At 42.4% G+C, this 14696-nt stretch overlaps 1 protein-coding gene across 2 annotated transcripts in view; it reads right to left on the bottom strand.

The window, feature by feature from the left end:
* Positions 1–14696, bottom strand: part of nphp4 (nephronophthisis 4) — a 208250-nt gene that overhangs the window by 50845 nt on the left and 142709 nt on the right. For both annotated transcript variants that reach the window (XM_055931730.1, XM_055931731.1), the window contains exon 17: positions 12907–13075. In XM_055931730.1, coding sequence (XP_055787705.1) covers positions 12907–13075 — 169 coding nt within the window. The remainder of the gene's footprint in view (positions 1–12906; positions 13076–14696) is intronic.

Genomic DNA, 14696 nt, shown 5'->3' with positions numbered 1-14696 from the left:
CCTTACAAGCATTCAGTCATTTTAATTTCATTGTATTGAGGTTTTACTTTACTCCTGTGTTTTCCCAGGCTGTCTTGCTCACCTATTCAGTTTGTTTACATAGTGTCTCAGTGACTCAAAATATTCTTGGTTATTTGCTTACTGCATCCGTTTGCATTGACCCAGTAAACAGTAAATGCTTCCCGAGGCAACACGTTTTTTGGGGTCTTCACTTACATTTTAAAAGTTCTGAGCGTCATTTATGCCCAGCAAGCGTTCAACGTTGCGCACACGTAGTTTTTTGGTCTTGGTTGTAAGCTGTCTCAGCATTCAACTAGACAACTATTATAATAATTATTATTATTATTATTTTTGATTGTCTTACTACGATTTCCTTACTTCAAATTAGGTTTCCGGCTGAGAGCCTTTATACATTTTATTTATTTTCTCTCTCAAATGCCTGTTATAAGACTGGGAATATAATTATATACATCTACAAGTGGTGCTTTTGTAATTTCGTCTGCACAAGGGATTCACTTTTATTTTTTTTATTAAAAAAATGATTATCTCCTTTTGCTGTTTGATCCACTAACAAAACGCGACTTTAAAGAGCGGGACTGTGGGTTTAGGTTCAAGACCGCACTCTCACAGACATACTGTGCGAAGAGAACATGTTCTATTTAGGCTTGTACCTCGTTTGGGGAGGTATTGTCTGGGATGGGGGGAGGGGGTGAGGTTGAATTGTTCAGTTCTAATGTTGTCATTCTGTCTTTTTTTTTTCTCTGTACTTTTTCCAAACATCTACCACCGTACATTATTACTCTGAGACAAGTTATTCTGGGGTTTTTAGGCGCTCATTGCTTTTCCATTCTATGCTCTAATGACAGGGTTGTATAACGGGAATGCCCAGAGGGGCCGAAACAATGCGATCAAGTACATTTCGTGGAACACCAAAGGGGTTAATAACCCAGTGAAGCGTAAGAGGGTGTTGACACACTTAAAGGGTTTGAATGCAAATGTTGCATTTCTACAAGAGACTCACTTGAGGACTGGTGAGCACTTTAGGATGCGTAGGGACTGGGTTGGTCAAGTGTTCCACTCTAACTTTCATAGTAAATCAAGAGGAGCTGCCATTTTGGTTGATAAAGCCACTCCCTTTGTAGCTTCTGAGGTTATCGCTGATCCTAAGGGACGATACGTCATAGTAACCGGTAAACTGTTTAATACCCCTCTTGTTTTGGCTAGTGTTTATGCTCCCAATTGGGATGACAAGTTTCATTTCTTCCTTTTTGTCTGCTATACCCAATTTAGATTCTCATTTGTTGATTTTAGGGGGGGATTTCAACTGCAAAATGTCCCCAGTTCTTGACAAGTCCTCACGAACAACTACAGGCCCATCTAAATGTGCCCTACTTATTCAAGCCTTTCTTCAGAAATATGCCATGTTTGAGGCCTGGCGTTTCCTACATCCTACAGATAGACAGTACTCCTTTTATTCTCATGTTCATCAAACATACTCCTGGATTGATTACTTCTTTTTGGACAAAAAACTTCTGCCTAACCTTCGGCAGTGTACTTACAAGAGTATTGTTATTTCTGACCATTCACCATTAGTGCTTGAACTAGAGTTTCCCCAGCGACCTCCTATGTGTTATCAATGGCGTCTTAACCCCATTTTACTCTCAGATAAGGAGTTTGTCAATTTCATTTCTTCTGAAATCACCTTATTCCTAGAAACTAATTCAACACCAGGTATGTCCTGCTCTACCATATGGGAGTCTCTCAAAGCATACCTACGTGGCCAAATTATTTCTTATACAGCCAACCAAAACAGAGTTCGCTCTCAGCGACTTCGGGACCTGAGCGAATCCATAGCCACATTGGATGAGAAGTAGGCTACGGTTCCTTCCTCTGATCTGCATAAAGAGCGCCAACTACTCCAATCTGAATTTGATGAGCTTTCTACCAGGCAAGCTGAACAGTTACTCTTGCGAGCTCGGTACAGAGTGTATAAACAAGGCGACAAGGCCAGTAAACTCCTTGCACATCAGATCCGTAAATCTGAGGCCTCACGTTTAATCCCACAAATAAGGACCCCGTCTGTGCCACCACAGTTATACATAAAGATCAATGATCAATTCAAACAATTTTACTCTGCGCTATACACCTCTGAATCCCCTCAAGACCCTTTGCTGATTGATTCCTTCTTTAATGGCCTGAATATGCCTTCAATTGATACAGACACCCATGACTGTCTAGAAGAAAAATTTACACCTGAGGAGATTGCAACAGCAGTGTCCGCAATGAAAAGTGGTAAATCACCGGGTCCGGAAGGTTTTCCAACCGAATTTTACAGGACGTTTTCTGGTCTACTTTGCCCATTCTTGTCTCGACTATTTGCAGAGTGCCTTAATACCTCAAAGCTACCGCCTAGTCTTTATCAGGCTTCAATTTCATTACTATTAAAGAAAAACAAAGACCCCCTGGAATGTGGATCCTATCGCCCAATCTCGCTTTTAAACTGTGATTACAAAATCCTAGCCAAGCTTTTAGCCATCCGTATGGAAGGCTCGCTGCATCAAGTAATACACTCTGACCAGACTGGCTTTGTGAGAAATAGGCATTTGTTTTTCAATATTAGGCGCCTTATGAATATACTGTACTCCCCAGCGTCAGAGGACCCAGAGGTGGTGGTCTCACTTGATGCAGAAAAAGTGTTTGACCGCGTTGAGTGGGATTACCTAAGAGCTACCCTTTATAGATTTAGCTTTGGCCCCAAATTCATTGCGTGGATAAAGATTCTTTATTTTTCCCCCATGGCTTCGGTACGGACTAACAACTTGTCCTCTGACTATTTTCCCTTGCACCGCGGATCCAGACAGGGCTGTCCACTCTCCCCCTTGTTGTTTGCTTTGGCAATCGAACCTCTCGCCATTGCACTACGCTCTAATGATGCCATTCAAGGAATAATCAGGACGGGCTCAGAGCAGAAAGTCTCGCTATATGCGGATGACCTCCTTTTGTTTATCTCTAACCCTGATACCTCATTGCCACGCGCCTTATCTGTTCTTAAAAGGTTTGGATCAATCTCAGGGTACAAGCTGAATCTAGGCAAGAGTGAGCTTTTTCCTGTAAACAAGGCTGCTTTAAAGTGCTCTTTTACAAGTTCTCAGTTTAGGATTGTCCGGGATCAATTCACCTACTTGGGAGTTAAAGTGACAAGAAAAGAGTCAAATCTGTTTCAGGAAAACTTGGTTGCTCTAGCAGACAGTTTGAAACAATCTTTTACTTTTTGGAATGCGCTACCTCTTTCTCTTATCGGAAGGATTAATGTCATTAAAATGAGTGTGTTGCCCAAATTTCTATATTTATTTCAATGTTTACCCATTTTTATTCCAAAATCTTTTTTTATTTCACTGAATCAAACATTCATGCATTTTATTTGGGATGGCAAGGTACCACGGATTGGTAGAAAACATTTACAGAAGCCTAAGTCATTGGGGGGTTTAGCTCTACCAAATTTTCAGACATACTATTGGGCTGCAAATTTCAGAGCCCTTCTGTACTGGCTGCAGACTGATCCTACTGGCCCTAGACCACTCTGGGTCCAGATGGAGTCTGAATCGTGTAAACCTGCTGCACTTTCTTCTGTGTTGCGCTCGTCTCTCCCAGTGTCCCTAGGCAAAAGGTGTGTCAACCCAATTGTAAAGCAGTCTCTTAAAATTTGTAATCAGTTCCGTTTAGCCTTTGGCCTCCGAGGCTTTTCTCTATCAGGCCCAATCAATCAGAACATTTTATTTCCTCCATCTTTGAATGATGGGGCTTTTGGCATCTGGCACTCACTAGGCCTCTCCTCACTAGCCCAATTATTCTTTGATGATACATTTGCCTCTTTTGCTCAGCTACAGGAAAGGTTCAACCTCCCCCAATCCCACTTTTTCCGCTATCTCCAGACTAGGAACTTTGTCAGAGCTAACACACCTGAATTTCCCCATAGGCCTGCGAATACAGCTATAGAGAGCATCCTGGAGCTGAACAAGCTTCCTAGGGGCGCAATTTCAGATGTATATGCAATCATTCATGACTTACAGAACCCTTCTTTGGTGCCTTTAAAGACTCGATGGGAAAAGGATTTGGGGGAGGAACTTGGGGAAGACACCTGGGAATCTGTGCTGCGCAGGGTGCATTCGTCCTCTTTTAGCACTAGACACAGCCTCATTCAATTCAAGGTGGTTCACCGTATCCACTGGTCTGGGGCCAGACTTGGAAGAATATTCTCTGATTTTGATCCAACCTGTGTCAGATGTAAAATTGAACCAGCCACACTGTTGCATATGTTCTGGGGCTGTCATAAACTGTCAGGTTTCTGGGAATTAATATTTAAATGTTTCTCTGACATATATAACACTGTTATAGATCCCTCTCCCCTTACAGCCCTTTTTGGAGTACTGCCCATAGGTACCCCCCTGTCAAGAATCCAGTCGGACACTGTTGCTTATACAACTCTTTTAGCTACATTTACATTTACATTTAAGTCATTTAGCAGACGCTCTTATCCAGAGCGACTTACAAATTGGTGCATTCACCTAATGACATCCAGTGGAACAGCCACTTTACAATAGTGCATCTACATCTTTTAAGGGGGGGGGGGGGGCAGAAGGATTGCTTTATCCTATCCTAGGTATTCCTTGAAGAGGTGGGGTTTCAGGTGTCTCCGGAAGGTGGTGATTGACTCCGCTGTCCTGGCGTCGTGAGGGAGTTTGTTCCACCATTGGGGTGCCAGAGCAGCGAACAGTTTTGATTGGGCTGAGCTAGACGGCTAATACTACAGAACTGGAAGATGGCAGCTCCCCCATCTTATAAATATTGGGTGAGAGATGTGTTGTGCTCTCTGAAACTAGAAAAAATTAAATTAAATTCACGTGGGAACCCCAAACTGTTTAATGAGGCTTGGGCTCCATTCCGGTCTTACTTTAAACAGTCCATCCTCTGATGGCATTCCTATTAAAACCAAAATAAGTCTGTATTTGACCCCCCTGTGACTTAGAGGTTGGATGAGCTTTTCGCTGTGTTTTTTTCTGGGGTGGGGGTGGGGGGCATTAAGGTTGATGTGCTTATTGATTGTGACCTGCGGATGCCTTGTTCATCTTGCCCGGGCAGAGACTAAGGTGTGAGCTTGTTTTTCCCAGTTATTTTTATTTTTTAATTCTGTTCACGCCTACATAAAATTATTATTATTCATTTTTTATTTTAAAGCATTGTAAACTTTTTATTTTTGGTCCAGTGGATGGTTGGTCTGTGGCCTTGACTGTCTGTGAGTGGTTGCATTTCTCCACCCCATCCCTTGACTGTTTACAGGAGCAATGGTGAGGTGTTTGCTCTGTCCCTATACTATAGATTGCCCTTTAACCTTTTGTAGCCTTCTGCCTGGTGTGTTTAACTTGTCTAAAGTATGGTATCTTTAAAGTTATTTTTTTTATATGTATTATTTGTATTTTTTCTAGTTGAGTATATTATTTATATTGCTTTGTCTTGTCTGTGTGTGTGTGAAACTTAATAAACAGAGTTTTCAAAAAACTTTTCTCATCGGATCTATACGAATCACGTAGGTCACCTATTTTGGATTCAAAATGACGATTTTCGCCAAAAGGTGACTAGTTTGCATCCCTGTAAATCTTTGAGGAAGTTGAGGTGTGTCCATAATAAAGCAAGTATGTCCATAATAAAGCACTGCTCTAAATTCTTAACAGCACTATCAACAATGCAGGTCCTAGTTTTGTCGCACCTGGACTACTGTTCCGTCTTGTGGTCAGGTGCCACAAAAAATGACTTTTTTGCAATTGGCTCAGAACAGGGCAGCACGGCTGGCCCTTGGATGTACACAGAGAGCTAATATTAATATGTCAATCTCTCCTGGCTCAAAGTGGAGGAGCGATCGACTTCATCACTACTTTTATTTATGAGAGGTATTGACATGTTGAAAGCACCGAGCTGTCTGTCTAAACTACTGGCGCACAGCTCTGACACCCATGCATACCCCACAAGACATGCCACAAGAGGTCTCTTCACAGTCCCCAAGTCCAGAACAGACTATGGGAGGCGCACATCACTACATAGAGCCATGACTACATGGAACTCTATTCCACATCAAGTAACTGATGCAAGCAATAAAATTAGATTTAAAAAATATATATAAAAATACACCTTATGGAACAGTGGGGACTGTGAAGCTGTGTTAACCGGATGTTAACATCCGGTTTGGAGCGAGCGGTCGCATTTGCATTCGCTCTGCAGGTAGTATAACTTTTCATTACATTTCATTACATTTCATTATAGTACAACGGTTTAATTTGTCTAACCTTAGCAATTTCTTCTTAGCTAGCTACTTAGCCGTCTGTGTATAAAAGATAATTGCGTAATTATCGTATTTCGTCGCCTATCGTAGTCCACACTGCTATCTGCCCAGCAGCTAGCAAACGTCCACCGTCTACCGAATAGTAGTATAACTTTTCATTACATTTCATTATAGTACAACGGTCTGATTTTCATTTTCATTACAGTACAACGGTTTGATTTGTTTGATCTTAGCTAGCTACATAGCCGTCTTTGCATCAAACATAATTGTGTAGTTATTGAGGTTCGCCAGCCAGCTATTTTCGCCCTAACGTAACGCAACGTAGCCAACACTGCTAGCTAGCCAGCTTGCCACCGAATAGCAGCATTGTAGAAACGAGTGCATTACAACGGAACGACTTGATCAGTGTAGTGTTGGCTGACTACACAGTTGTCTTTGCTATCTTTGATTTGTATTTGTTCGATCTTAGCTAGCTACTTAGCTGGCTACATAGCCGTCTTTGTATCGGTGATAATTGTGTAGTTATCAAGGTTCGCTGAGGTTCGCTAGCCAGGTATTTACGCCCTAACGTAACGTAACGTAGTAAACCCTGCTAGCTAGCCAGCTAGCCACCGATTAGCAGCACTGTAGAAACGATTACATTACAACGGAACGACTTGACTTGTGTAGTGTTAGCTAGCTACATAGTTTTCTTTGCTATCTTTGTATCTAAGATAATTGTGTAGCTTTGAGTAATTATCGGTTAGCTAGCCAGCTATTTTTCGCCTGCCGCGCTGCCGTCCTCCTACCTAGCCAACACTGCTAGCTAGCCAACTTCTACCGAATAGCAGCACTGTAGAAACTTACATTACAACGGAACGACTTGATTAGCGTAGTGTTAGCTAGTTGTCTTTGCTGTCCTTGTATCCACGATAATTGTGTAGTTTAGAGAAATTTAGTGAAATTGTCGAGGTTACCTAGCCAGCTTCACTTTCAACAACGTAGCCACTGCTAGCCAGGCTACTTCACCAGCCAGCAGTACTATATCATTTTAGTCAATAAGATCTTGTATTTTATTTTTATTTTTTTGCAACGTAAGCTTAACTTTCTGAACATTCGAGACGTGTAGCCCACTTGTCATTCTAATCTCCTTTGCATTAGCGTAGCCTCTTCTGTAGCCTGTCAACTATGTGTCTGTCTATCCCTGTTCTCTCCTCTCTGCACAGACCATACAAACGCTTCACACCGCGTGGCCGCGCCCACTCTAACCTGGTGGTCCCAGCCCGCACGACCCACGTGGAGTTCCAGGTCTCCGGTAGCCTCTGGAACTGCCGATCTGCGGCCAACAAGGCAGAGCTCATCTCAGCCTATGCGTCCCTCCAGTCCCTCGACTTCTTGGCACTGACGGAAACATGGCTCACCACAGATAACACTGCTACTCCTACTGCTCTCTCTTCGTCTGCCCACGTGTTCTCGCACACCCCGAGACCTTCTGGTCAGCGGGGTGTGCGAGAACACGTGGGCAGACGAAGAGATCCATTCCACTGGATGTCATTAGGTGAATGCACCAATTTGTAAGTCGCTCTGGATAAGAGCGTCTGCTAAATGACTTAAATGTAAATGTAAATGTGAAGCAACACAAAAATAGGCACAGACGCATGCATACACACACACATAAACATGGATTTTGTACTGTAGATATGTGGTAGTGGTGGAGTAGGGGCCTGAGGGCACACAGTGTTTTGTGAAATTTATGAAAGTATTTTAATGTTTTTAAAAGTGTATAAAACTGCCTTAATTCTGCTTTGGCAGCAGCTAATGGGGATCAAAAATAAATAAAAATCCATGCTCGTGATAATTAAAACGGATATCATTTGATGTTTGATATATTTTCCTTGGATAATGACAGTCTTCCAGTCACTCTGTGTATACACACACTGTTTCCATATACTGTATTCACATACTATACTTCACATATACTGTACTTCACATATTGTAGCCCATTCTAATGTACATTACATGGCCAAAAGTATGTGGACACCACTTCAAATTAGTGTATTCGAATATTTCAGCCACACCCGTTGCTGACTGGTGTATAAAATTGGGCACACAGCCATGACATCTCAATAGACACACATTGGCAGTAGAAAGGCCCGTACTAAAGAGCTCATTGACTTTCAACATGGCACCGTCATAGGATGCCACCTTTCCAACAAGTTAGTATGCCAAATGTCTGCCATGCTAGAGCTGCCCCAGTCAACTGTAAGTGCTGTATTTTATTTATTTATTTGTGGGGGGATTGCTTTAATAATGCTGATAGATTGTAGCTGTCATCAATGTAATTGTCTGCATCACTTCCATCACTTCCAATATATACAGTACTAGTCAAAAGTTTGGCCACACCTACTCATTCCAGGGTTTTTATTTTGACTATTTTCTACATTGTAGAATAATAGTGAAGACATGAAAACTATGAACTTACCTATATGGAATCATGTATTAACCAAAAAAGTGTTAAACAAATCAAAATATATATTTGAGATTCTTCAAAGTAGCCACCCTTTGCCTTGATGACAGCTTTGCACACTCTTGGCATTCTCTCAACCAGCTTCACCTGGAACGCGTTTCCAACAGTCTTTAAGGAGTTCCCACATATGCTGAGCACTTGTTGGCGGCTTTTCCTTCACTCTGCGGCCCAAACCATCTCAATTGGGTTGAAGTCGGGTGATTGTGGAGGCCAGGTCATCTGATGCAGCACTCCATCACTCTCCTTCAAAGCGTGGCTACTTTGAAGAATCTAAAATATATGATTCCATATTTGTTATTTAATAATTTTGATGTGTACTGTACATCCACCCACACACATATATATAGACATATACATTAAAAAATAGATATATATTTTCCTTCATTACTTTCTAACCCTACCACCCCTCCCCTAATTGGAGTAAACTACTGAACAACACCACTTAGGCCTCTACTTCCAGCTTATACATACATTTTATGGACACAGTCTATTATACAATAGTTCTATTTTGTTTGTTTTTACTCCTGTCCTTCCTCTACCCTCATCTTCTCCCATCTATTTCTGATGTCCATCCAGTTTGATTTCTATTTGCCATATCTTTCAAACTGTGCTCTTTCACAAAAGTTCTTAACCTATAAACTTTTTATGGACACAGTATGTTTTGCATTAGTTATCTCGTTGTTATTAGTCCCAACTTTCAGCTCCATTCAACCCCTCCTATCTATCTTTTAAGAAAATTGTGATGAATTAAAAAGCTGTGTCATACAGATGGCAAAATAGTTAGGAAGACATTTCTGACATACCGATTCCATGGCACATGGTTTATGAACTGATATGCAAAACGACGTCGGATTCTAAACATTTAATCTTCCTATTTAAATTATTATACAAAATTCTTGCAACCAATAGAATGTTATTTATATGGGGGATACAACCTTCCCAGCTCTGCAGATTTTGCTGCGAAGAGATAGAATCATTAGATAATGTGTTTTGGTACTGTCCATATGCAGCTGGTTTTTGGTCACTGGTCCAGGAACATTTACATGGAAAAAACCCTGCAGATAGCACTACTGGGTGATCTGAAAAGTCATAGTCAATCGATCAATAATATAATAATACTTTTAGCAAAAAAATATATTTTCAATTTACTATCTGTAGAAATAATGAGAATAGCAAGGATATGCATATTCTTGATACCATTTGAAAGGAGAAACAGTTTGTGGAAATGTGAAATGAATGTAGGAGAATATGCGCAATTTACATGTTGGCCATTAGATGGCAGCAGTTTACGTGCAACGTTTTAGACTGATCCAATGAACCATTGCATTAATGTTCAAAATGTTGTATCAAGTCTGCCCAAATGTGCCAAATTGGTCAATTTATACATTTTCAAGTACATAACTATAGAGAACATAACAATTCTATGGTAATAATTGTTTTTAGTTTACACACTCCCAGGAAGGGAAACTAACCTTCACACATCTAGATTTGAATATAAAAATTTATTTTATCAAACAAAACTATGCTACATTTATCTCTGGGACCCTCAGTATGACAAATCAGAGCAAGATTACTGAATGTAAGTACATTATTTACCTTCAGAGGTGAATGTATCAAACCAGTTGCTGTGATAAAAGTTTTTGTTATTGTGCACTCTCCTCAAACAATAGCATGGTATTTTTTCACTGTAATAGCTACTGTAAATTGGACAGTGCCTTTAGACTACCAAGAATTTAAGCTTTCTGCCCATAAAAGACATGTCTATGTCATGGGAAATGTTCTTGTTACTTACAACATCATGCAAATCACGTTAGCTCAACCGTCCTGCGGGGGGACACTGATCCCGTAGAGTTTAAACTAGTTCAAACACTCCCCCCTATTTTCTCTTTACTTTTTTTGTCTTCTCTCTCGCCACCTCCTCGATCTCTCTCCGTTTCGCTCTTTCCTTCTCTCTCTTTCCCTCACTCTTCCCACCCCTCTCTCTCGCTTCCACTCAGAGAATCCCCCCCATTGTTGTTGGGGTACTGTGCCGAGAGATAGGGGCCCTGGTGAGCTTCACTAACAGAACATAAATCTCTCCACCACCTCCATCTGTTTTGGCAGTAGGTAAATTCCAGCTCTCCCTCAAACACGCTAATGACCATCTCTCACAGAGGAACAAATAAGATGAGAGATTCATTAAGGCTTGATGAGAGCCAACAGAGGAAGACGGGGAGGGTGGGTTAGAGAGAGAATTAGAGTTAGCAAGAGAGAGAAAGGAGAGATGGAGTGAGATAGAGAGTGGAAGCGAGCAAGAGAGAGTGAGTAAGGTAGGAATGGAGTGAAATAGAGCTAGAAAGAGTGCTTCAGAGACAGGGAGAGAGGAAGAGAAAGAGAGGTAGCTAAAGAGAGAGCACTAGAGAGAGAGAGAGAGAGAGAGAGAGAGAGAGAGAGAGAGAGAGAGAGAGAGAGAGAGAGAGAGAGAGAGAGAGAGAGAGAGAGAGAGAGAGAGAGAGAGAGAGAGAGAGAGAGAGAGAGAGAGAGAGATGGATAGAAAGAGAGAGCGCTACAGAGAGAGATGGAGGTGCTCGGTGTGCACAGGGCTGATTCATGGGCATCCTCGTCTGTTAATTGATTCCAACTGTCGGCTGCTGGGAGACAGAGCCAGGCCTGATGGATATCTAAGTCTTGATTGGAAATTACATGCCAGACGTTTCCAATTTCTCACCGCGCTCTTACCCTGCTTTAGGAGATAAGCAGGGAGGAAGCGAGTCGTATTAGAACCACAATTACTCTGTCGGAAAATTGGGCTTTCCGAGGCCCGACGGTGATATGTACTGTTTATGAGTGGGTATTATTTATTCCGACAACGAACGGCGAAACTATCGACAGCTGCCGTGACACTGTGGGGCTAAAACACAAAGCGGGCGTCGTGTCCCGAAAGTCCAGCACATAGACTACAATCCTATGTCCCCCAAGCACAGTGTAACGTATGTGAAATACAATCAAGCCTTACTACTGTGTGCTCCCATCCAAGTCTGTAGTTCGTTACAGTATGTGTGCTCTCCAGACTCCTTATCCCTATCCATATTGTCCTGGTAGACAGTATGTGTGCTCTCCAGACTCCTTATCCCTATCCATATTGTCCTGGTAGACAGTATGTGTGCTCTCCAGACTCCTTATCCCTATCCATATTGTCCTGGTAGACAGTATGTGTGCTCTTCAGACTCCTTATCCCTATCCATATTGTCCTGGTAGACAGTATGTGTGCTCTCCAGACTCCTTATCCCTATCCATATTGTCCTGGTAGACAGTATGTGTGCTCTCCAGACTCCTTATCCCTATCCATATTGTCCTGGTAGACAGTATGTGTGCTCTCCAGACTCCTTATCCCTATCCATATTGTCCTGGTAGACAGTATGTGTGCTCTCCAGACTCCTTATCCCTATCCATATTGTCCTGGTAGACAGTATGTGTGCTCTCCAGACTCCTTATCCCTATCCATATTGTCCTGGTAGACAGTATGTGTGCTCTCCAGACTCCTTATCCCTATCCATATTGTCCTGGTAGACAGTATGTGTGCTCTCCAGACTCCTTATCCCTATCCATATTGTCCTGGTAGACAGTATGTGTGCTCTCCAGACTCCTTATCCCTATCCATATTGTCCTGGTAGACAGTATGTGTGCTCTCCAGACTCCTTATCCCTATCCATATTGTCCTGGTAGACAGTATGTGTGCTCTCCAGACTCCTTATCCCTATCCATATTGTCCTGGTAGACAGTATGAGTGTGCTCTTCCTAAAACTCAGCCAACCATCTATTGAGGGTAAATAGAGTAGGTGTACTTTTCTTAATACTTACTTCCTTCCTTAGGCTACTTCACTTCTACCTTCACTCTTTGTGGAGCGCAATGCCTCACCAACCGTACCATTTCACTGTTCCAGTTTAATATTCCTGTTATTGATACCTGGTTTCAATTGTAACCCAAATACATCGGCATTGATAGTAAAAAGGTGAGACGAGTGGTGGATGGATAGAAGAGTAGATTAATATACTTCAGTAATAAATGCAGTGCTCTCGTCCTTACCCACGTTGCCCAGGCGCAGATGGAGCCGACCTTTGATGGTGGTGAAGACGCTGATCGGGTTGGGGGCCCGGTGCAGGCTCACCGGCACGCCTTCACCCATATACTCTGTGGTGATGACCTCCAGCTCATGAGTGGCCTGTACAGCTGGACGGCCCTGCCGCAACATATGCTGAATGACAGAGATGCAGGGGTGCGTTCAGAGACACAACAAGATAGGGGAGCGTTCAGAGATCAGGGGCAGAGATTGCGGCACGTTCAGATCCAAATAAATAAACAGCCAGGATGGCCCTGACACAACATATGCTGCCCGGAGACACAACACCAGACAAACTACTGACGCAACATATGCTGCACAGAGACAGGAGAGGCAGATCAAGATAACCAGATGGGAAAAAAACTTAACCTGACCATCCGTCTTCTGCTCCTACTGGCTTTTGCAGGTTCTGCCATTACTCTCCTGAAGTTGCCGGTAATAGGCTACATAAGAAGTCAGTGGCAGAGCTAGAGCGGTGTTTGTCAGACCATGAGACCCGAAAAAATTTTGATCCCGAAAATCGGTCTTCTCACGAAAAAGTCTGTAGCGTCCGAACAGTTTGACCTACAAACTAGTATGACCCCTCTATGGAAAGGGGAGACTCTCACAAACACGATGGCACTCTCCGTGTCAGGAGACTTGTCTGAAGTCGGTACCGTCGATGTGCCAACTTCTATTTGGTAGCGTCCGAACCGACTGGCCTACAAACTAATGGGACCCCACTGTGGATAGGGGAGATTCTCACAGACGATGGTGTTCTCCGGTACCGGATTTAAAAAACGATTAAAAAAACTAACGAAGTATGAAGGTAGTTCTGTGCCTACCTCAAAAAAGGGGTTATATTATATTTGGCAAGTCAGTTAGGACATTTACTTTGTGCATGACACCAGTAATTTTTCCAACAATTGTTTACAGACATTACTTCACGTATAATTCACTGTATCACAATTCCGGTGGGTCAGAAGTTTACATAAATGAAGTTGACTGTGCCTTTTAACAGCTTAGAACATTCCAGAAAATTATGTCATGGCTTTAGAAGCTTGTGATAGACTAATTGACATCATTTGAGTCAATTGGAGGTGTACCTTTGGAAGTATTTCAAGGCCTACCATCAAACTCAGTGCCTCTTTGCTTGACATCATGGGAAAATCAAAAGAAATCAGCCAAGACCTCAGAAAAACAATTGTAGACCACGCAGCCGTCATACCGCTCAGGAAGGAGACGCGTTCTGCCTCCTAGAGATGAACGTACTTTGGTGCGGAAAGTGCAAATGAATCCCAGAACAACAGCAAAGGACCTTGTGAAGATGTTGAAGGAAACAGGTACAAAGTATCTATATCCACAGTAAAACGAGTCCTAAATCGACATAACCTGAAAGGCCGCTCAGCAAGGAAGAAGCCACTGCTCCAAAACCACCATAAAAAGCCAGACTACGGTTTGCTACGGCACATGGGGACAAAGATCGTACTTTTTGGAGAAATGTTCTCTGGTCTGACGAAACAAAAATGGAACTGTTTTGCCATAATGACCATCTTTATGTTTGGAGGAAAAAGGGGATGCTTGCAAGACGAAGAACACCAAAAAGTCAAGGGGTCTGAATACTTTCCGAATGCACTGTATATACTATAACAAATGGGAAGAGTCTGGCCAAAAGTAGAGCACTTTATGGCGAATTGGGTAAGCCTGGTCAAAAGTAGTGCGAATAGGATAGCCAGAGTGCCAGTCTGTTTCTGCTCTTAGCTCCATGAGTTGGCAA

Source organism: Salvelinus fontinalis, chromosome 8 (genome assembly GCF_029448725.1).
Source record: "Salvelinus fontinalis isolate EN_2023a chromosome 8, ASM2944872v1, whole genome shotgun sequence".
NCBI classification, from domain to species: domain Eukaryota; kingdom Metazoa; phylum Chordata; class Actinopteri; order Salmoniformes; family Salmonidae; genus Salvelinus; species Salvelinus fontinalis.
This window is presented reverse-complemented; position numbering and strand designations above follow the sequence as displayed.